The sequence below is a fragment of the Natrix helvetica genome, assembly GCF_964273705.1.
Source record: "Natrix helvetica genome assembly, chromosome: 3".
Lineage (NCBI taxonomy): Eukaryota > Metazoa > Chordata > Lepidosauria > Squamata > Natricidae > Natrix > Natrix helvetica.
The window spans coordinates 63,116,074-63,140,055 of record NC_138549.1 but is presented as its reverse complement, the minus strand read 5'-3'; the positions used below and the strand labels follow the sequence as shown (position 1 = coordinate 63,140,055).

General features: G+C 38.7%; 1 protein-coding gene across 5 annotated transcripts in view; it reads right to left on the bottom strand.

Annotated features, from left to right (window-relative positions):
* Positions 1-23,982, bottom strand: part of RABGAP1L (RAB GTPase activating protein 1 like) — a 204,148-nt gene that overhangs the window by 62,358 nt on the left and 117,808 nt on the right. For 4 of the 5 annotated variants that reach the window (XR_014174998.1, XM_081948451.1, XM_081948449.1 and 1 more), the window contains exons 14-17: positions 20,845-20,919; positions 19,737-19,862; positions 19,220-19,363; positions 14,508-14,549 (exon numbers count right to left, since the gene is read on the bottom strand). Coding sequence is in view for 4 of the 5 variants with exons in the window: in XM_081948451.1 (XP_081804577.1) it covers positions 14,508-14,549; positions 19,220-19,363; positions 19,737-19,862; positions 20,845-20,919 (387 nt within the window). In the remaining variant the exon portion in view is untranslated. Of the gene's footprint in view, positions 1-3,764; positions 4,442-14,507; positions 14,550-19,219; positions 19,364-19,736; positions 19,863-20,844; positions 20,920-23,982 lie in introns of those variants that run through there. The other variant, XM_081948452.1, reaches the window with a different exon arrangement.

Genomic DNA, 23,982 nt, shown 5'->3' with positions numbered 1-23,982 from the left:
TGCATTAGTAATTCTACTGAGAAAAGCAGTCACAAACTTAGAAAAGATCATGACAAGTAAGAAATTTTTATCTTTCATGATCAGGATAGAGAAAGCAGACATAATTTCTAATGGCAATATGTGTAAAAATTGGACATGGAGAAAAATTAATGAAATAATGCCTTCAAAGTATAAATTTTGTGGGCACCACATGCAAGAAAAACCTATCAATGTGTCCTGGAGTAAATATTTTTAGGTCTGTCTTGGACGAGAACTATCAAAACGTCCTAATTTTGAAATAGTGTTTAGAAATTCAGATAACTTTTCAGTTTCTGATGCAAACTGATCGTAGACTACATAAACTGTTGGAAATTCTGAGAACTAGAAAAAGACAATGGATAAAGTATTTGAACAGGATGAAACAGATTGCTTGAATGTCTGGCTTTAGATAGTTTGCGATCAAACCAAACTGCATTTCAGATATTTTCATCTGGTTGTTAGTCTACAGTAGCAAAAATTCAGGAGGTGTCTGGCAACATCTTTTCAGATTAACACATTTTATTGAAAGGCATGCATTTTTGTGAGCTTCAGCAGATGCATGAATTGACTAAACTAATATCTGATTAAACTTATTGCTCATGAAAGCTTATGCCTTTTAATAAAATGTGTTTGTTTGAAAAAGTGCTACCAGATGGTTTGATTTGTACATGATAGCAGCTGCTTTGCCCCAGATATAGAACAAAATGTGGTTGTTTTAAGGCAGAATGGTTGGGGTAGAGTAAGAGTGGGAGGAAAGCCAAGGCTTTCTTTGGTGATGGGTATGTGTGGACATCATAGTGGCAGCTAAATGGATATATGGGGAGGGGAGGGTTTGGATCAAGGAAATTAGAAGCAGGAAGGCCAGTGAGATTTGTCAAATGAGATATCAGCTACAATAGCCAAGAGGAGACCGAGCAGTAGGAAGAAAATGTGATGAGAAATTCAGCATCTACTATGCTAAGAATCTGTTTCTTATTCCTGAGATCAGTGAAATAAGATATAGGTATAGAAGGTAATATATGGGTGTTAAGAGATGGGGGGGGAGGTGATAAGAGGATATAAAGCAGGGACGTGCGGTCAGGGGAGGCAGAGCCTCACCTCTCTTCATGAAATAATAGTATATAATATTATATACTACATATATATATATATATATATATATATATATATATATATATATATATATATATATATATATATATATATATATATATATATATATATAATGTTATAATATTATATACATCCGTCTGGCCGCACCCGGGAGCTGCGGAGGCAGAAATGTTGTTGGCGCTCCCGGATGATGAAGCCACGAAAGCGACTGGGGAACAATGAGAACCTTCCTGCCTTTGCTGGATTTCGCGCACTCCTCGCGACTGCAATATGCAGTCGTGAGGAGCGCGCAAAGTCCAGCAGAGGCAGGAAGGTTCTCGTTGTTCCCCAGTCGCTTTGGAGGACTGCGGAGCGCGAGCCGGCGGAGCATGCTCAGGAAGGCGGGGAATGGGATCACGTGTGCTGGAGGCTGAGGCAGCCTCAGCCTCCAGCACACGTGGTCCCATTCCCTGCCTTCCTGATGACGTCACCAGCATCACCAGCCATAAACCTCACCGCACGTCACTGATATAAAGTAACAGAGATCATGCAAAAGAAATGGGTAAGTTTGGTGAGGTATTGCAGACTTGTCCAACATTTGTAGTAAATTTCTTGTGGAATCCATATTCAGCAATCTGATGTGGTTTGGCAGAACTTTAGGAACATAATAGTTTGTTCCAGATTCAAAACAAGCAATTTTTTTTTACATTTTGTTTATGCCCCTAGTAATAAATATAACAGTATCAGAAAAAATCATAGAAGTCTTATGCATGGACTAATTTGGGGGTTGGGGTCAATATCTTCTACAAAATTGTAGTAGTTAAAAGCCAAGAAACAAAATTAAATTGATAAAAAGAAATATATGACAGGAATCACATAATAACTTATGTAAATGGGAAAAGCAACTCGTTTCCTATTTGTATTTAGTTATTAGGTTTATATCCTACCTTTCATTCAGGAGCTCAATGCAGGGCACATAGTGCTCTTTTCTCCCATCAGCCGTACAACAACCCCATAAGGTAGAGTATCTGGCCCAAAGTTATCCAATAAGCTTTTAGTAGACTAGAATCTGGTCATTTTGCTCCTGATTCAATATTTTAATCATTATACTATTCTTGTTTTTTGGGGGGGATTTAGACTAATAGATCTTGTTAATTTATTTCAAATGATTTGGATTTACTGTTTCCAAAAGACAGCCCACCTTTGCTTTAGCTAAATATGAGATGTTGGTGACAAATTACAGCTAATAAAAGTCACCCCCCCACCCCCGTATGTTCTATAGACATATACTGGAAATAATATACCAAATGGAACATTCCTTAATCTCACATCTGAATTTATATATTTACTATACAAAATTTTTGAATATCCTTTATTAAGATTTACAAGAGTGCCCTTAAAAAATTTTTTAAAAAAGAAGTAGCAATTTCTCTCTTATGTCAACAATATGTACAATTTATTGAGGGACATTATAGAAATAAATAAGGATGATAGCAGGATCACTTTACTGGTTATGGTAGTTGAACTGCTAAAGTTTAACCACTTACATATACTGCCTATATAGGCAACAGTTGAGCTTAACAGAGTCTTAGCCATTTTAAGGACATGTTAATTGAGAAGAAACTCTTATGTTTATCACTGACTCTGTATTGGAACAGCTACAATCCAGGACTAAAAGACACTGAATGAAATATATTGCTATGAAACCTGATTTTTTAAAGAACATGATGGATTATAAATTAGAAAATGACAAATTTTGGAGTCAGACAGATCAAGAATTTTAAAATAATAGAAATATTTTATCTTTTGATTTTGACAAAATTTATTCACTATAATGTTAAAATGTTTTGATGGTATCTTGTCAATTTATTAAATAAGCTGATGGGCCAGAATAGTGCAAAGAATTGAAATTCAGATGCATCCAAAGAGTTTTAGGATAAAGTTTGGTTACGTCAAACTTGTATTCTTTGCTTGTGAAATAGGATCTCCATATTCACCACCAGATCAAGGACAAGTATATGCATAAATATTTCAGAATCACAGTTCATTAATAATTATATTTTTATTATTTAATCAGACATTGTTATTTTCATGCCAATATCCTTATTCTAGAATCCACCTCAAAAATGATTGTTTGCTTGCTGTCCTTTGTATCTCAGTAGAAAGGCAGAATAAGAGGATGCAACAAGTCATACAACATGGGATTTTTTAAAAAATGACATGAATTTAAAATTACCTGGCTTTTTTCCCATTTTCATGCTTCTGAAAATTACATAATGGAGCATTAAAAAAATAAAAACCAGAGGCTCAGAACTGAGAAATAATGTTGGATTCACAAAAAAGTGGCCAGTTCTTCCTTCCCACTATCTAAAACAGGCAGAGCGATTTGAGACCAGAATGCAAAACTGCTCCAATCAGCATGACCAATAATGTAATATGATGGGAGTTGTCCAAAATAACAGGAATAAACCACGTTGCCTATGGCTGTCTTTGAAGTAAGGTAGCGAAGTGTCATTGCTTCCCAACTCTAATGAATAAAAGAGACAGACCCTCTCAATTAACTACTAGATGAACTGGATATGTGAAAGCAGACAGACAGTAGACAAGAATGACAGATTTGCTAGACACCCATTTTTGCAAAACAAGGATCTCACCGCAAGAAGACGAGGCACGAACAGGCGATGCCCCATCCCCAGAAGTTCCAGCACTCGACAAGCATACTCATTCACGAGCTTGCTTCTCTCATCGTGAATATCCTGGGTCCTTCTGATGGGTGGCACGAGCTTGGGAGCTGGGGTTGGGCAAGACACCCCTTCCTCCATCAGCAAAAAACTGCAAGTATCCAGAATGAGAAATGCTGTCCTCTTAAGCCACAGTTTTTCACTATAGTATTATGGGAGCCAGATTTAGGTCTCTTAGAAACCAATGCATTTATTGTCCACAACAGGGACAACCAAATATAATATTTAAAAAATTCCCCCAGAAAACATATTTGGAAGAAGCACAGAAGAAGCCGGTATACCAAAGTACAGCTGCAAATATAAGCTGAAGACTTGGATCTAAAAATGCCTGAAAAAAGAGAAAAATGGCAGAGAATGATGCAGAAAAAGGGCTGCAATGGCCCAGCTTGCCTGGAAGTGCGTGTAAGTAGAAGGAGGAGAAGCAGAAAGAGCAAAAAGCCAAGTCTGGTTGTAAAGCTGCAAAGAAAAAAAGGATGAGCTCATTGCAATCCCTGATTCGTGACAAGCGTGGTTAGGCGTCTGCTGCTGCTGCCGCCTCTCTATGTGAATCGGTAATGAAGTGATAGAAAAGGCGGGGGAGGGGGAGGGAAAGGCGGAGGCAGCTGAATGAGCATGCAGAGGATGCCTCAGAGGAGAATGCTGTCATAAGAAGCCAATGGTGAGCGACCCTCCAAATCCGCCTTCCTTCCATATATGTTAGCTCCCCAGCACACAGACAACCTTGTTGTCTCTTGCTTAGGCAAGTCAGACTGAAATTCAACCATAATACTAACCACGATAGATACAGGCTTTCAAATCAAGATGTAATCCTGCCTAGACATACGGAATAGAGAAAATAGGGAGGGAAAACCTGTCAGTCCCACCCAGATTGCTGCATGAATGCAAGACAGATGGAAAAATAGAACAGCCGAGTGCTAAAACTGTGAAATGTCTGCATTTGTGCTTTTTGTGCAACACAAATTATACTTTTCAGGACAGACAGCTTTATGTAGGTAAAATTTCAGAAATTCACAAAGACCAGTCTAAATATAGGAAATAAGCATTCTAAGCCTAGAACAATATTAAGGGGGGGGGGGTTAACTGAAAATGTGTTTGATATGAAAGATGTCATATACAAGACAAAATAGAAATCTTTTTGTATATTCAGCTGCATGAGGAATATTTAACATTTTTTTCTCCACATGACCTAGCTCTATACACTCTGGTCTTGGCAATTATTGTCTGCAAAATAATTTCCACTGATATTTCCCCTTCAATTAATCTAGTCCATTCTTTGTATATGGTGCACATGTTATTTTATGCATTTTATGAAGGTGATTGAACTTGGCAGCATGAGCCATTTATGATTGTTCTGCTATAGCTTTCAGTGTGCCTATGGCTAGATCAGATCTCTCTGCTGCTTGACAGAGATTCTGCCTGACTTGTGTACATTAGCAATAGCACTTAGACTTATTTATATACTGCTTCTCGGTGCTTTACAGCCCTCTCTAAGCAGTTTACAGAGTCAGCATATTGCCCCCAACAATCTGGGTCCTCATTTTATCCGCCTCGGAAGGATGGAAGGCTGAATCAATCTTGAGCCTGGTGAGATTCGAACTACCAAATTGCAGGCAGCAGAAATAGCCTGCAGTACTGTATACTAACCACTGTGCCACAGAGGCTCTTACATTAGCTATCATTCAGGTTGAAACACCCAACATTTTCAGTGACTTCTGAAAACTTTCTGGTTTGGTGTAGAAGATGCCAATTAATGAGTTAATTCCCCAGTTGCCCAAGAAATTATGGACACGTGACTTAAATTTTGTCTCTAGGCTACATGCTGGACTCCACACACTTGAGTAGTCCATCAAACAAATGAAAAATAGAAAGGAGGAGCACCCTTATACAGTATATATAACATAACCTGGAATCAATGTCGATGAAGATTCTCAGTCATCCAGGTAGAGCTATCTGAAAGTTGAGTCATGGCAACTGGACTTCTTTTCTTGTTAGTTGGAAATATTTTGCTACTTATCCAAGTAGCTTTTTCGGCCAGTCTGAAGAAGCTACTTGGGATAAGCAGGAAAATGATTCAAATTAACAAGAAAAGAAGTCCAGTTGCCACGACTCAACTTCCAGGCAACATGGAATAAAGCATATCTGTAGTTCTCATTAAGGCTATGATCAACTATTGATTGACTGAATTGAGGTTTCGATGCATTTGTCAGGCCAAACACAATAGAATCTTCATAATAAGAATCTAATGCTTAATTCTCAGTTTTGCATGATGACATATCCACAATAGAGAACATAGAGATTACCTGTTATCTGAGAGGATAGTAACAACTGAAACTTTGTGGGACAAAAAATTACCGTAACAGTTATTCCTCCTTGCCTTCCCCACAAATGAACCACTTAGAAAAATGTGTTTACAGGTAATTCTTCGCTTACAACTGTAATGGAACCTATCCATCACAGCAGTAGTCATGATGGTTGTAAATCAGGCCACCTATATGACTGACACAATTTTACAACCTTTTTTGTGATGGTCATTAAGCTGTGGTTGTTAATAAAATATAGTTCACCAAAAAAAACCAGAAGTAAATGCTGGCTTTTGGCAAAACCATCATAAAATATGGGCATTTAAATGTGGCCTGGTTGCAAAGCATGACCTGGGTGGGTAGTCATTGGAATTTTGGAAACAAGAGTTTTAGTATTCCTAGCGAGGTCTGTTGTAATTTTGATCGATCCCTTGGTACGGGTTGGTACGGGTTCTATGATCCTTATTTGGAGAAGGTGACGAATCTCCGTCTGCATGAGGGGATTCTTGTGAGTTGGACAACGAATGAATGTCTGTTGGGGAAACGACAGAAATTCTAAGACTAGACCCCTGATTGTGTTGAGAACCCACGAGTCTGTGGTAATTTCCTCCCATTTGTCGGCATAAAGTTGCAGCCGACCACCTATGGGAGGGACACGGTGATGGTCACTTGCCGCATCTGAATTGGCGGGAGTTGGAACTGCCACGAAATGGCTTCCAAAAGGAATGCTGTTGTTGCCTACCCCATGTTCCAAAGAATTCCTATCTTGACCTCTATCACCTGCCTGCGAGTAGGGTCTATGGTAGGAAGAGGAGGTGGATGCCTGAGCAGACTCCTGCATTCGAAAGGTCTGTTTCCTAAACGAACTGGATTTTTTCCGCTCATTTTTATTCAGAGAGACCATAAGGACCTTCTGTTTGTCCTTCATCTGAATCACAAATTTGTCCAGAGCATCCCCAAAGAGCTGTCCCCTTTGAAGGGAGCAGAAGCAAGCTTCCACTTTGCCTTCATGTTCGCCTGCCAGTGGCGAAGCCACAGCAGGAGACGCGAAGTTACATTGGACGCCAACGCATGGGACATGAATTTCGCCGCATTCAGCAAGGTGTTGGCCGAATACTCCACTGCAGTGATAATTTTACTGAGATCATGACGCCACCAAGATCCCTCAGAGGGAGGTTTGGATCTCAATTGTCTCAGCCAGAGGAGGGAAGCCCTGGTGAAGAAGGAGGCAGAGGTGGATGCCCTGATGGCCCAGGCAGCCACCTGATGCGTCTTATGACAGGCCTTCTCGGATCTTTTGTCTTCCACCTTGAGACCGTCCAGCAGATCCGCTGGCAGGTTCGAGTGAAGTCAAGGAGACCACCGGGGCATCCACCTCAGGTAACTTCAAAATATCCTCCATCCTAGCCTCTACAAAATACAGATATTTATCCCCACCGCTAGGATTGGTCAAAGTACTGGGCTGTGCCCATTGTCTTTGGACAATGTCCATGAATAAATCTGGAACCAGAATCAGTTCCTGAGTTGGAGCATTCTCCTTGAAAACACCTTCTTTGGGGTCCTTAGAGGAGGAGGATGGCACAGTCGAACTCTTAGGAGTAGACCCTAGCTCGGTGGATGCTTTGGCCTTGTGTTGAATGGCCTTAAACAAGGACGGCTTAAACAACCCAGTGAAGGCGGGCTTATCGGGAGGAAGATCCTCATCCTCAGATAATTCAAATTCCTCAGCCTCCTCCTCCTCCCCCTCCCAGATTGATTCATCTGTGGCAACAGAGGTGCCAGGAGAGGCTGAGACCTGGTCCCTGACCTGAACTGAGGGCAGTCTTGATTTAGATGTTCCCGCCGTGCGGGCATCTTTCTGCCGTATCCCTTCAGCTATGCCCTGGGAGATGGCTTGGGCAATCACTTCTTTCATCTCTGTGGACAGGACTTGTCCTTTATCCTCCCTGGGTCAAGCCCTAGACGGAGCGAACTGGCCCCTGTTCCTAACCAAGCCACCTCCCTCCTCTGCTGGAAGGATGCCCTGAAAGGGTTCCAGTTCCTCTCTGAGTGACGAACTGGATGATTCAGGGTAGCCCCAGGAGGCATCGGGGAAAGACTTCCGGGACTCTTCCCCGATTAATGAGGGAGACCTGTTTCCCTGAGGCAAACCAAGTTCTCTCTCTTCTATCTGGCCAGAAAGTGGACATGGCAATGAATCCATCTGCTCAGGGGATTTGGTCTGCCTCTGGGCCTGCTGCTCCACAGGCTTATGCTTTCGGGTACCCTCCCTGGGTTTATCCTTATTCCCTGAGGGTCCCGGAGCGGCCTTCCTTGTGGTGCCCTTTCCTCCCTTCCCCCCTTTGGGTGGAGGATCTGGCCTACTGCGTTTGGAGGAGGGCCCTGCCATCACCTCCTGCGCCTCCAAACCTCCATCTGCCATGGTGATCTGCAGAAGCCTTAATGCCGTAGATGCTTGATGCAGAGGTGGTAATGTAGCCGTAGACAGGCACCGGACGGGAGCCAGCCGGCTATGGAATGCCCGCAGATCAATGTCTGAGAGGGGGAATGCCTGTTGGCCAAAACCCTCCTCAAGCTATTGAGTGGTCAGTGCGGGAAGGCAGACCTTGCTGGCATCCCGGACAAGGCCAAACACTCCCTGGCGACAATCTGCAGCTGAGGGGTTTAAGTGCAACTTCGCAGATCTTTCAGCAGCTCCAAACGGTGATCTATGCAAAATAGTCACTTTAAAATAGCCGCCGCCACTGCTCTCAGAGTTCAAGATGGCAGTTAGCAACCAGCAAAAAGCGCACTAAATGCTTTAAAATGGCCGCTGCCATTTTAGACTGTGTTAAAACCCATGCTTGGACTCTCCAAGCAGCACACAGGAGAATTGTTTATTCTTATTGTGATAGGGGAATCATATATAGATGTATTAGGATTCAGCATATTCAGTTATTTAAGAAACACTGATTCTTTCAAGTATTTCCATCTGGGGGATCAACAGTAGCTATGCCCTCGGTATACGTAATCCAATCAATCATTCAAGACACATTAACACCAGTAGGCACTGCTCTCTGGTGTTCAGAAGAGATAGCACACCAAATATTCTTACAGTATTCTAAAATGAAATCAAGTCTGAGTTAAAAAGAAAAGATGGAGAAGTCAGGAAGCAAATAAATATCAGCCTGTTCCTACAAATTCATTTACTCTTTAAGAGAGTCCTGATGATCTTCTCAGTAACCCCAGATCTCCTACGGTAGTTCTGGAAACACCTGCTGTATATGACAGCATGTGCTGGCAAGGATAGAGACTAAACTAAAGGGAGTTTGCCATGCATAACCCAGAGTTGTGCTTTGCTTGTTCAGGTTTTGTTGATGTTCTAGTTCTGAAAATTATTATGGCATTCACAGGTAGACTGTGGAAGAACATCTTGTCAAAAAGTTTTGTCTTCTTCGTAACTTTCCATAGAAGTACTATATATAACAAAGTGGGTAAATTTTGTGCTTGTTTTTTTTTCTGTATTAATAAATACACCATGGCTCCTTTTCTTAGTTGTGACTTGCTTTGTTGTATTCTTTTGCGACAGGAGCAATTTGTCTTTTCATTTCCTAAAATGCAGGTCTAAAGCTTTGTTTGCTAATTCGCCATTCCTTTGCAGATTTGGAGCAAAATCCAAGAACAGGGGAGCTGTAAGACATAGTTCTACCCTGAGAAATGGCAGAAAAGCACCAAACTTTGGGGCCAAAATCTAAGTCCTCTATCTCCTGCTCTTTTGGCAATAAGAAGAAATAATATGTTGTTGGCCTCTTCATCCTAGCAAACTGAGAAATTCTCAGTCACCATATATGGCTGTATCCTACAGTCTCCAAAGAATTCCATTCAACACAAGGATGTTGAGTTATTGTAAGGAATTCAGCACCTCAATTTAGCTGAAAAAACTAAAAGACTGAATAATCGCATCACTCTATAGAAAACAATCAACACTATGTAAATGGTACAATATCTGTCAGTCTTACCAGGTAGACCAGAGGAGCCATGGCCAGAGAATTATACTTTCTTGTAAAGTTATATTAACAAACACTTACAAGTATGAAAGTACAATTCTGCCACTGTTACCTTTGCAGCCCCTAACTTAGGGTGGGTCCCTCCTGACCCCCTAGCTCTGTCCTCTATAGAGTTGTGGCTATGCCCTCTTATCTGACCATTCCCTAACAGCATCTCTTTGACTGGTCCCCAAGGTCATTCCTACTGTATATCATTACACTATCTCATTTAAAAAATGATTTAAAAAAGGCTGCTAAGCTCAAATAATATATATAACATAAATACAATAATTCTTACAGGAAATAATGTTGCAAGTTTGTTTATTAATGAAAATAAATGTTTCTTTTTAACACAACTCTAGATGAGCATCAAGCATTTAATGAAAAAGAATTTATTATTTACATGTATATCTTGTCAGAAAACTCCTAGCAGTTTACTCTCATAAAATAGAAAACATAATATTCTTTAGAAGCCAAATATATTTGCTAAAAGTACCCATAGAGAAAAGTCTGAAAGCAGTGTCTGAGATATGCATACAAATTAGGTTTTATAGAAAAACTTACTAACTGACTAAATTTACACAAAAACTGTTCAAGCAAAAAAGCCTAAATATGTTTTAACAATGACTTGTTATGCAAGCCATAATGTGAAGATGCACACATGTGAACCACATGTTGTGCATGAAGCAAGCATTTATGTGACAAAGTTTTTTGAAAATGGAATTAATTTGATAGATAGTCTCAAAATGATTCTTTCATAGTAACGTAATTCCTTGCCAACAGATTGAACACCATTCACTTAAAACTATAATCAAGGAAGCTCCAAACTTTTAAGGCAAATGCCTACAAAGAGAAATACTGTAAATTCAGGGGCTAGTAGACCATAAAATGTAAAAAATTGATCTGTGATATTTCTATTAGGTGCTCAAAAATATTTGAAGGTGACAGAATATTTCAATCTTGTATTCTAATGTTTCCTTTGTAGAATGGAAAACAAGCTTGTGAGCTAAATAAGATTTCAATGATTAGTTTTCTAACAAATATTTCACACTTTTGGGGAATTTCAAATCTTTTTTTAGCCATTATGATATTCAGCTGTTTTCTGAATTTCTTAAAAGATTAAAGATTTTATTTTATTTTATTAAAAGATTTATCCCCCTTGAATAAATAAATTGAATTAATAATACAAATATAGCTGATTAATGTAAAACACCTGTGCAAACATGCAAATATTATATATACATTATATACACATTATAGATATATGGAGCAAGCAATAATTATGATATAGTCCTTTCCACAGAGAGATTTCAATGGCAAGTGAAAACAATATAACTGAAGGATGATATCCTAATTTAAATGGAACTCAGATGCTACTTTAAATAGAAATGTATATGGGCATAAAATAATCTTCTTTGTGCTTAATTATTTACTATATTTGTATGCAATCTATTCCCCAGAGCCTCAGGACAGCTTACAGAAATAGAATTAAACAGCAGAAATAAAATGTATTAAAGCAATAAAAATTACAATTTCTGTTGGCAATTCTATGCTAGTTACAACAACATTTAACCGCCACCTAGAAACAAGCTTGAAAAGTGCAAATCTAGGACTCTTATTGAGCTACGGAAAAGGAAAGGCAAAAAAAGGAGGATTTAAATTGTAGAATCTGTATTGGTACATATACAGATATACTTTTCATAGGTGATGTTGATGTATTTGCTGTTTGTTACCCTAATAGGTAACTTAGAACCAAGGTGAAAAATCTTCCATGTCAGATATGTAACATTTTAAAGTATCTGGGAATGGATCAAGGAGGGATATTTATTGAACTATAATGCAAGTAAAAAAAATCGGATTTTTATCTATTTGAAGATCTGAATCCCAAATATTCCACTTGAGGTTGTATATTATTTTATCAGTGTTGAGAACAGCTAATGCCAAGAAGTCACAATAAATAAGATCAAAAGTTATTTGTCTACTTAAAGAAAATTCAAACCTAACTAATAATATAAGGTGAATTAAGGATGTTCCCAGATAATTTGCTTCAACCATCATATGTGGTAACATTGACTCAGATTGTTTCCAAATGATATGCACCTATTTCTAACTAAATATAAGAGTAAAGAGTGAAATAAATATATTTTGTGAGCTCCTTATGAGCTTGCTTGATTGTTTCAACAAGCAGAGGATTCAAATGGCTACATACTTAAAATTGTGACCTTCCAAATGATCTTCCAGTTTATCAGGAACCTGGAGAGCTTTCTGGAAAATTCTTGTAATTATGCTTTGCCTTTCATAACTTAGCTTTATGCTTCTTTACCTTATTAATATTTTAACTGTATATTGTATATGGTCTTTGGCCATAATAAAGTGGGTTTTTTAATTAATTAACCTCAAGATGTTTCCTATGGCAAAAAAGACAATGCTTCAAGATATCTACACACACTCACTTGGGTCATGGAATCAGCAGCACAGAAAAGAATAGGAATGAAGGTCATCTTATTCAAACTGATCCTAAATGATGGGCTCATGATGAAACCACCATCATGCCTTACTGCTGAAGAAAAATTGTGCTGGATGTCATCACTGCAACTGTGTGAAAAGGCTTGGCAGTATCTGTTGTTCTGAGCATTTTTTCAAGAATTAATGCTGCTACTAATATTTATAGCAGCAAGTTGGGGGGTGGGGGGGAATGCCCAGCTGAAAGCAAAAGGACTATTATGAAAAATGAAAATGAAAAGAATAATTGAGTTGATAAATATGAAACTACAATATTTAAACAAAGACGAATAAAAACAGAAGAGTAGAAAATACTTTAGCTGTGTTCCTAAAGCACAATAGCTGTGGAAGGTGACAAAGAACAAAGAACTTGTTAAAGGAAATGCACAGCATGTAAACCTTCCTGTTAAGGAGCTTCAGACAAGAGATTTTGAACAGGCTCAAATTCAGTGCAAGTGAAGAAAACTTCTTGAGACATATTCAAGAAAAGAAGATGAATATACAAGCAGGATATAGACTATTGCACATATTCTATTACTTGCTAGACATTTCTATCACTTGCATACCATTAGCAAGTCACATATTTGCTACTTTTAAAATAGCATGGTAGCACAATAGCACAATTTGTTGTTCCAAGTTGTGCCAAGAAATTCAAATTCCTTCCATAACAGGTAGAATAGAATAGCAGAGTTGGAAGGGACCTTGGAAGTCTTCTAATCCAACCCCCTGCCTAGGCAGGAAACCCTATACCATTTCAGACAAATGATTATCCAACATCTTCTTAAAAACTTCCAGTGTTGGAGCATTCACAACTTCTGGAGTCAAGTTGTTCCACTGATTAATTGTTCTAACTGTCAGGAAATTTCTCCTCAGTTCTAAGTTGCTTCTCTCCTTGATTAGTTTCCACCCATTGCTTCTTGTTCTACCCTCAGGTGCCTTGGAAAATAGTTTGACTCCCTCTTCTTTGTGGCAACCCCTGAGATATTGGAACACTGCTATCATGTCTCCCTTAGTCCTTCTTTTCATTAAACTAGACATACCCACTTCCTGCAACCATTCTTCATATGTTTTAGCCTCCAGTCCCCTAATCATCTTTGTTGCTCTTCTCTGCACTCTTTCTAGAGTCTCCACATCTTTTTTACATCGTGGTGACCAAAACTGAATGCAGTATTCCAAGTGTGGCCTTACCAAGGCATTATGAAGTGGTATTAGCACTTCACGTGATCTTGATTCTATCCCTCTGTTTATGCAGCCTAGAACTGTTGGCTTTTTGGCAGCTGCTGCACACTGCTGGCTCATATTTAGATGGTTGTCCACTAGGATTACAAGATCCCTCTCACAGTTACTACTATTGAGCAAGGTACCACCTATACTGTACCTGCGCATTTTGTTTTTCTTACCTAAATGTAGAATCTTACTTTTTTCACCATTGAATTTCATTTTGTTAGATAGTGCCCAACGTTCAAGGTAAAGAGGAAGCTTTGTATTATAGACAACCAGGAAAAAAAACCTGCAATTTGTTTATGGCCAGCCATATTCAACTGAGGCCAATTACCTGAAACAAAATTATTCATTTGTTCATTTATATTAATTTATTTAACAAATATATTGAGCCACTCATCTACCAAAGGTACTTTAATTTTTATAAATTAGATGAGAGTACGTTCTATTTTCTATTATATTTTCCTGAAGCCAATTAATCAAAATAGTAAACAAAATTATGTTTATATAGGCAATATAGTAACATTTATGGCACCAAGGTACTTCTGTGAACTTGCTGAAGTGAGTGAATACAGAAAGATAAGAAGAATTTTACAAAATTATCTTACCTTTAAGAGAGCCAGAGCTACATTAAAGATTACATTCAGACCCTGCAGTGTAGAAAAGAAAGAAACAAAAAATAGTATGAATCCAGTTTGCAAGGGATTTACCTATGTAAACAATACTAATAATACTAGGTTTATATCAAGGTTTTTATAGATAAACATACAAAAAGCAATATTTTAAAGGATTTAATGGAGTAATTCCCAGTTAGATTATAAAAATCTACCGGTATGTAAAGTTAACATACTAAGGAATAAAGTCCTCTTCTAGACTTCGGTTTCTTTTCTGCAGGATTGTTGGGTTAAAATGGAAAAAATATCATGTGTTAACTTCTATTTCTATTTTAAAGATAAGGCTGGGAGTAGCCTTATTTCATTTTCTGTTTAAATCAACTTGTCCTATTATGTTATTTTGTCATTTAGATGTATCTATGTATTAAGCCACATAAGTTCTTTAGTACTTGCCTCTTTATACACTAAAAAACATAGTAAATTAGAATTAAACATTACTTTTATTAGGAAAATTACCGAAAAATCTAAATATTTTAATAAAAACTAACAAGGTGAAAATGAAAAGCTAGGGATACAATATTGTTTAATATTACCTGTATTAAAAGATCTGAAAATTAAGATCACAAATTTCTCCTCTCCTAATACATCATGTATAGAATACTATATAGTTAATAGTAATATCTTGTTTTCTATTACAGCTGAATTCTTAAATAAGAATTTTGGCAAGACTCAGGACCATGATCTGTGGTTTAGCATTAGCACAAATTAGAAGTTTTCCAATTGCTTTTCAAAAGCAAAAAATTAAAAACATAAACAGATAAGCAGATAAGAAAAAAGGTTTAAGAGAAAATTAATAATAATAATAATAATAATAATAATAATAATAATAATAATAATTTTATTTGATTAGCCGCAACCCTCTCCCGAAGGACTCGGGGCGGCATACAATCAAAACAGATAAAATACAGATAAAGACACACATACATACATAAAGAACAAAGACATATACATGTGCATGGAGGAGGTAGACTCATAAGTGAAAGACAATTAAAAAACACAATTTAAAATCCCATTAAATAAAATTACTGAATTAAAAAACCCATCAGGAGCGTTATGAAGTTATGATTGAGCCAGGCCGGCTATTTGGAATAGGTGGGTCTTGAGCTTTACATGGAAGGAGCGGAGGTCAGTAGTGGTCCTAATATCCGGGGGGAGGTCATTCCACAGGGCTGGGCCCGCCACAGAGAAGGCTCTGCTCCTAGGCGCCGCCCCATGGCACTGTCTGGTGGACGGCACCTGGAGAAGTGCCTCTCTGTGCGAGCGGATGGGTCGTAGGGATGTATGGGGGAGAATAATTAAGAATGAGAGAAGACAGATGTGCCTGAACAAAAGACAAAAAAGACTTCTGGTATTTTTGGTACCAATATGAATAAAAGAGTACATCAAACTCTTCCTCTAAGGTTAACATTTGTCTTCATTATTTCTATAATCCCATATAATACTAATAATCAAATCCTAAAATCATCACTTCCTTTCTTGCAAATTGACTGAATAAATATTATTGATTGATCATTTCTTGAAAAAAATCCAAATGTTTTCCAAGTAAAAATAAAATTGGCCAAAATCTTTTCTTTAATCAAGGCTATCAATTTTGCCATCTCCCCTGATTCCATCAACTTCACCATTCTTCCACTGTAGGTATTTCTAAGTCTTCCATCTTTGTACATATAAAAGCCTTGATACTTTTATCAAAAATAAAAGAAAGTTTCGTAAAATGTTTTTATTTTATACATGGAAGAAAGGGCTGAAATTTTCACTGATTATAATTCAATAATATATTTCAAAGAAATAAATTTCAGCCCTTCCACATATATATCCATTTAATTGCATATTATACCCCAAATTTTCTGCCCTAAACCTTTTTCTTGTCTGTTTATCATTTATTTTTTTTGTTTTAAAAAATCAATAAAGTTATTAAGTTTTCCAACTTCGGGAAGCAAGTAGAAAAGAACAAGAACACAAGAATCTCGGTATCCTGTGTGATTTACCTTGTGATTTGTACATCCATTATAATTTACAAATGTTGCTCACCTCAGCAAACTACAGAATCACATTATTAAACAATCCTATAAATAGATTTTAAAATAATGTTTGGTAACAATCCTAAGGAAATTGCAGTTCATCCACTAGAGGTCAGAACTGTAAAAGTAATAAAAATGATTGCTGAACAAAATTGGAACAATCACTTCAGAACCTTACAAAAACAATAGTCAAATATAAAAGAAGAAAATTAATGACTTTTAAAAAGGCACAGAACCTATTAATCTATTGTTTAATGATCAGCTGTTTCTCTATCAGCTCATTTCTCTTTCCCATGTATAGGAATTTGCAGAGTTCTTTTTAATAACCTCTGGTGATTACAGAAAATGAAGTGCAAGATCTATTTTACAGACAAGGTCTATTTTACTGACACATTAGCCCTCATCTTAACCTGCATCTTTAATAAATCACAAGAGATGTGCTATGTTCCTTGTTGCTTCAAACGCTCTACTAGCATCCCAGTGCCAAAGAAACCCTCCATCAAGGAACTGAATGACTTCAGACCAGTTGCTATAGTATCTGTAGTTATGAAAACCTTTGAAAGACTAGTGCTAGCCCACCTGAAAACCAATATGGATCTGCTATTAGACCCCTTGCAATTTGCCTACCGAGCAAACAGCTTGACAGATAATGCTATTAATATGACTCTACACTACATCCTACAACAGTGATGGCGAACCTATGGCACGCGTGCCACAAGTGGCACGCAGAGCCATTTGTCAGGGCACGCGAGACGCTGCCCTGTCAGCTGGCCAGCGGGCATGCGCGCGCTGGCCAGCTGAGTTCACCTTTTTAAAAGCTATTTTTCGCCTTCCCCAGGCTCCAGAGGCTTTATAAGAGCCTAGGGAGGGCAAAAAGAGCCTCCCCCGCCCCCCCCCCCGGAGGCTTCAGGGACCGTTTTAAGCGTTCCGAAGGCTTCAGGAAAGCTTCCGGACTGTCCCTGAAGCCTTCGGAACGCTTAAAACGACCCTCCGATCAACCCGGAAGTCACTTCCGGTTTGCTCGGAGGGTGGTTTTAAGTGCTCCGAAGGCTTCAGGGAAGCCTCCGGACGGTCCCTGAAGCCTCCGGAGGGCCTCCAAGGGAGCGGGGGAGGCTCTTTTCGCCCTCCCCAGGCTCCTATAAAGCCTCTGGAGCCTGGGGAGGGCGAAAAAAGCATGTCAAAATTGGGGGGGGTGTTGTGCGCGCATGCGCACTGGGGTTCGCGCGTTGCATTATGGGTGCGGCACGCCCGCACACGACCCCCCCCGCGCTCCCCCCACTTGTGGCACGCGAGCCAAAAAAGGTTCGCCATCGCTGTCCTACAACATCTTGAATCTCCAAAGACCTATGCAAGGGTCCTCTTTGTAGACTTCAATATCATTATTCCAGATTTTCTTCTATCTAAACTAAATCATCTAGCTGTACCTGACCACACTTGTAAATGGATCATAAGCTTCCTAACAGACAGGAAGTAGCAGGTGAAGCATGACAAAATCACATTAGATATCTGTACAATTAGGACCGAATGTAAATCATGTGACCATGGGGATGCCACAATGGTCGTAAGTGTGAAAAATGGTTGAAAGTCATATTTTTCAGTGCTGTTGTAACTTCAAATGGTCACTAAGTGAACTGTTGTATGTCGAGGACCACCTGTAATTCTTTCTCTTTCCCTTTCCCATTCCTACATCTGACAAATCCTGTTTGTTATTTTAAAGCTAAAATTCTTCAAATGCCTGTGCAGGATGCATTTAAAACAACACTATGCCTGGATTTTTGTAAAATCAGGATTTGTTGAACAGGCAATAGTGTTCAACATTAGTTTGCACATTAAGACATAGTTTTACATCACATAAAACAAAAAACAAAAAAATCACTATGGGTATGCTATGGGTTAACATGTGTGAACCAGTCCAACTGATTAATCAAAGCGGTCTACATTAAAGAAATTAGATTAGATCAATCTCCGAGTAATCAAAGCAGGCTAGATTAAATTATGTATTCTGCGTTGAATGCTACTGGAAATGAAACTAGTTTTGTACTAACTCTTAATTTAATTGAACCTTATCTATTGGCTTGTTGAAACAAATCAGAGTTATAAACTGGATGCATGGTTCTTGCCATGTACCGTTCATGAATTATCATTTGATAAATTGGACAAAGAGAGCATTGACATTGAAAGTTAAGGTAAAACTTTCCTTCTAACCAGAACAGAGTTAGGATAGGCAACTGCAACATGTGCAAGTGCAAGACTTGCTCTGACTCATTCCTTTTGTGATTTTTTTTTAAATCAACCTTTGTACTTTTAACTACCCTCTAAACAATGAAGAGTTTATTTCAGACAACTGAAACCATTTTTATAATAAGCGAATGCCTTGAGGTCTATGAATCATTCCATTGTCTAAACATCAGAAGGATTTACTCAAATACAGCTTAAAAATAAAGATGATAACAAATATTGGTGGAAATACCTCTCACACTAAAATAGGACAAAAGAATGATGTACAAGAGGCAGTACACCTCCACCTAGCAAAAGAAGCAGTCATCCTTGGAACTATAGGCCCAAGAAAAATGACAATTCATTTCATGCAAAGCAAGTTTCTTTATGGATATAAGGTAATTTTACCTCACAAAGTAGTAAATCAATTATGTGGAAGACCATACAAAGTGGAAACTTGGCAGTGAAGAGGGTGAGAAACCACTGGGAGGCATACATATGAGCTTCAAGATTCTGTTCCACAAAATGGTTATATAAATCAGGCAGCTGCTCCTACGGAGAAAAGTGAAAGACGAAGATGAATACAACTTTTCTTCTCAAAGAAATTAAATGCAGTATCAGAATCTAAATTAACATACATTGTTTTCTTATACTTATGAACTATAAGCTTATATTTCTGCTATATCTTAAGCCAATCTTAGGAAATATTTGTAGAATAAATACTTTGGTACTAAACATGAAGATCATATGTGTTTCATGTATTATGTATGCTATGTATGTATGTATAACCACACACAGGTTGCACATTAATTATCAATACCTCAATTTTCATGGACAGATGAGCATACCTATGGTAGGATATGTTCATCATTCCCTTTCTTTTAGCATATCTTTTTCTAAAACAAAGAAAAATTCCAGGTAATACCTGCGTAAGTTTCTCCAGCTGATAAAATTTTCTACGCAAACCTTCCAAATTGTTTTTATAGAGCTCCCGCAGGCCATAGTCATACATGATCTTCACTAGGATACAGAAGGCTTGTTCTTCAGGCATCTGCAAGGAGACCATAAATATAAAGTGACCTCCAAGAACCCTTCTGTACGTGGGAGTACGCAAAAAGAGAAAATAAAATATGCATTCAAATAGCTTTCAGTCAGGATTTTGTACCTGCTGATTGTTGTGGAACTGATTGGAATTTCTCAAGAGATATGAATTTTCAGAATTTAGAATAACATAGCTCTTCCATATATTCAGTAGGTTCTTATAAATGTGCTGTTTATGCAAAAGTGAAGTGCTAAAAAGGAAAACTTATCTAATATTCAGGGATAGAACAAAATAAAACTTATCTCATAAGAAATAGACTAATCAATCACTAATCAAAATTCTTAATAGTATGTTGCTAATCGTGTATAAAAATACAGTGATTTAGAAATTTGTAACTTAGCAAAGAGCAACCCATCTTTTTTCTCCCTATGGTCTGCAACTGTATTTCAATTTCAAAAATTCCCTTTGCTTTAAGAGGCATATATTGTGTATAATATGCTTAATCCTCTCTTCTCAAGGGCCAGATGAAAGTCTGCTCCATAGTGATCTGGCCATTTTCTTATCTGGGGCCAATCTACAGATTTCAAGTCAAGACAAGATTATCTACTTGCACATTTAAAGAAGCAAACAACCTCACATAAAAGGAATTAACAGAAGTCTTATTAACAACCCTATGAACAACCAAACAAAAGTCACTCCTGCCTTAACAAGTAGAAAGGCTTCCTTCTTTGACATAAAAGTTTTTTGTATACACCAAAGCTTGGCTAAAAGTTTATCATAATGGCTGAAAATAAAAAAAATGTCTTTAACATCTACTCCAAGGACTACATTTCCCTGAATTTCGAAGAGTAGGAACATCCACTTATTGTTGTAAGTGCCAACTTGAGTTTAAATAGGTAGGGAAATGTACAATTAGAAATCTGAAAGGTAGAAACAAATATTTCATCTGCTTGTCTGATTAAACAACAGTTTCTTTTTCTAGTGTACTCACATGCAGCAGAAGAACAGCAGCAAGAAAGGAATGACCCTGACAATAACCAATTTCTTCATCATAAACTGAATATGCCTGGAATTTAAAAAAAACATTTGATTGTAATTGTGAATTATTAAATTTCATGGTCACAACTGAAGTGACGTGGCTCCCTATGAGTGACTTGCTTTTCTTACATTCTACCATAAAGATGCCAAATGTTAATCTGAAATATAAAAGCTTGAAAGCCATTTTCCCACGCAATATGGAATGTATTGCTCTAAATTCACTGTGTGCATGTACATTCCATGGTATAATTACAACACTTTAAAAAGCATACCATTTTGTCATTTATTTCGAGCATCAATCAATCACTTGAAACAGCCACAAATACACTGAAGGAAATCAGCTTTTAACTCCTTTTTAAGAGACAAGATTCTTTTTTTTTAATCTCCTAAAAATTCACCTCAGCTCGTGAAAAGCATATGAAAGAGCTAGTTATACCCTACCAACATGACACATACAAATATGTGCTTTAAAGATGGGATCTAAAGCCCCAGAGAATCAAAACAAGCTTGGCATCTAAACAATAATAGTGTTTCTGACAAAGGTGGAACACTACAATCAATTGGCACCCCTACTATTGTCAGGCAGTGAAAGGACTCTGGCAAGCGCTAAGGAAATAGTCTTTACTAAGACAGGAGGAGCTTGGAAAACCTCAGGAAGCCAAAACAATTCACTGGCTATCTTAATAGCATTCACAATACCTCTTGCAATTCATTGTGCTGATGTTTGGGGGGGGGAGAAGGGGGCTGGGTTAAAGCAGAAGTGACAGCACTAAATCCTGCCAACACACTTAGCTCTAGAACATTCTGGCAGTGCTCTGAATATTCACAGGAAACCCTGACATACACAGAACTCACAAAAAAAGCAGCGTTTTGTGATTTATGACATACAAAATGGCATTTTAAATTCATTTGAAAGAAACTGGGATTCTCAGAACAATTGTTTGCTTGTCTGCTGGTTTGTTTTATAAATAATCATATCATAGTAATAAATTATAAGCCATTGGTCACAGACAGACTGAGATGAACATTTTTAAAAAGCCACCTAGATACAATATAATTTTTCCTTCTCACGGTATTCAAATAAAAAGAAGCAATATCTCAAACTGAGTATATTACTTGTACTGAATAATTAATTCAACTGTACAGATTCTTTCATTTCATTTCATTCCCTGTCCTCAGTCCCACCATGACCACACATTACTTTATATAGTACCTTTTGTTCTTTAAATGCCTCATCTTTCTGAGAATCTTACTTAACTATTCAATAATGACTCGTTCTGCTTTTCCCTTCACCTCAAGCTTTTCACTTTCTTTTATCTCTCTTCCACACCCACACAAATGCCTCTGTGTCCTGCCCGAGCCTTACTGTACCTTTCTTACACCCTCGCACATCCCCTTGAACCTCCCCCAACCCTTGCCTGCACTCCCTCGCACTCTCACAACCCCCTCACCTTTACACACCATCCCCTATCCTTGCTGCACCTTCCTCACATCACAGTGCACCCTTGCGCACCTTCCCAACCTCCTGGGCGTCTCCCGTGCATCTTCATGTAACCTTATGCACCCTCCCACCTCACACAACCCCTTGCACCCTCATGTAGCCTTCCCAAACTACTTCTCATGTCCTCTCACACCCCTGCACACCATGCTTGACCCTCACCAACCCTCCCTCCGACTTACATCCTCTCCAACCCACTCTGTGCCACTCACACAACCTTGTACCCCCAGCAATTTCCCTGATCCTTGCTGTATTTCCCTTGAACCCCATGCACCCTCCCTGACCCTCGCTGCACCTCCCTCATATCATTGTAGACCCTGTGGGTCTGTCTTTAACAGAAACTCAGAAGCTTTGCCATGTTCTTTTTCCAACTGCTGACCAAGAAGGCTTGGCCTGGTCCTTTATAAGACTGCTGTTGCATGCACAAGGCTTTCTTCTCCAGGCCGCACACAGTGATTTTCTTGCAAGACCCGGGAAGACCCGTTGTCTTCTAGGTCCACGGTTGCCTCACAAAGGGTCAAGTACACCTTGTCAGCACCAGGAGCAAGAAGACGGTAATGGTCAGCTGTGGTGCAGAATGCAGGGTGGCCAGGATTTTGGAGTAGATGGATGGTAGCAAGGGCAACTGCAGCTGCCCTCTAGTGGGCTGGGTGGCTGAAGTTTTCTGGGATAGCAACAACACTCTTTACACTGCACTGCTGGGCCAAGTTGGGATTGGGCTTCACACTCTACTGCAACTCAGGGAATTCTTGCAGCCACAGAGCCACGGTGCATCAAGAAGTCCCATGTTGCTGGGGCTTCCTGATGTGCTTTGGTTTTGCGCCATGCTGCTGGAGCTTCCTAGGCATGGCAGATTTGCACAATGCTGCTGAATTAGGATGGAGGATGATATTTCTGGGGGGGGGGAGAGAAGGGCATGGCTTCACGCTGTGGCTCAGAGGTTCTTTCAGCCCAAGAGCCACAATGGATCACAGTGTCTTCTTTCCTCAGTCTCCCTATACTCATACACATGCATACACACATCCCACATCCTCTTTATCCAGCCTCGCTGAGCTTGCATCACATTGTAGCAATCCCCAACTTCTGCACAGTTATGCTGGGTCTTCCAGGACAACACTCTACCTTCTTTATCTGGAATTCACTTTGCTTTCCCCTTAATGGCCTGTGCATCTGGAGTTACTATGGTAACTGAGATTGCAAGACTTGTCACCACTAACCATGTGACATCATGCTTTACGATTGCTTAGTGACTGGAATTCCAGTCCCAACTGTGCTTGCAAATTAAGGACTACCTGTATTATCCTAGTAATACAGAACCATCTTCTCCAGGTAAAATTGATCCATCTTGTCTATTCCTCCTGAGTAGGGATGTGAGCCAGAAGACAAGGTTATTTTATTATGGCTCCCTCCCAGTGGAAAGGCCTATTCTCAGACATCCAGATGGCATCCTCCCTGATGATATTTAGGCAGGCAGTGAAGCCACAGCTGTTTCATAGAGCTTTTAATCTGTCATTTTAACCATGAAGTTGCTGCTAGGTAACAGACACTGTGGGAGGTGAATACTTTATTACAGTTATTGGGCTTTTTGATTAT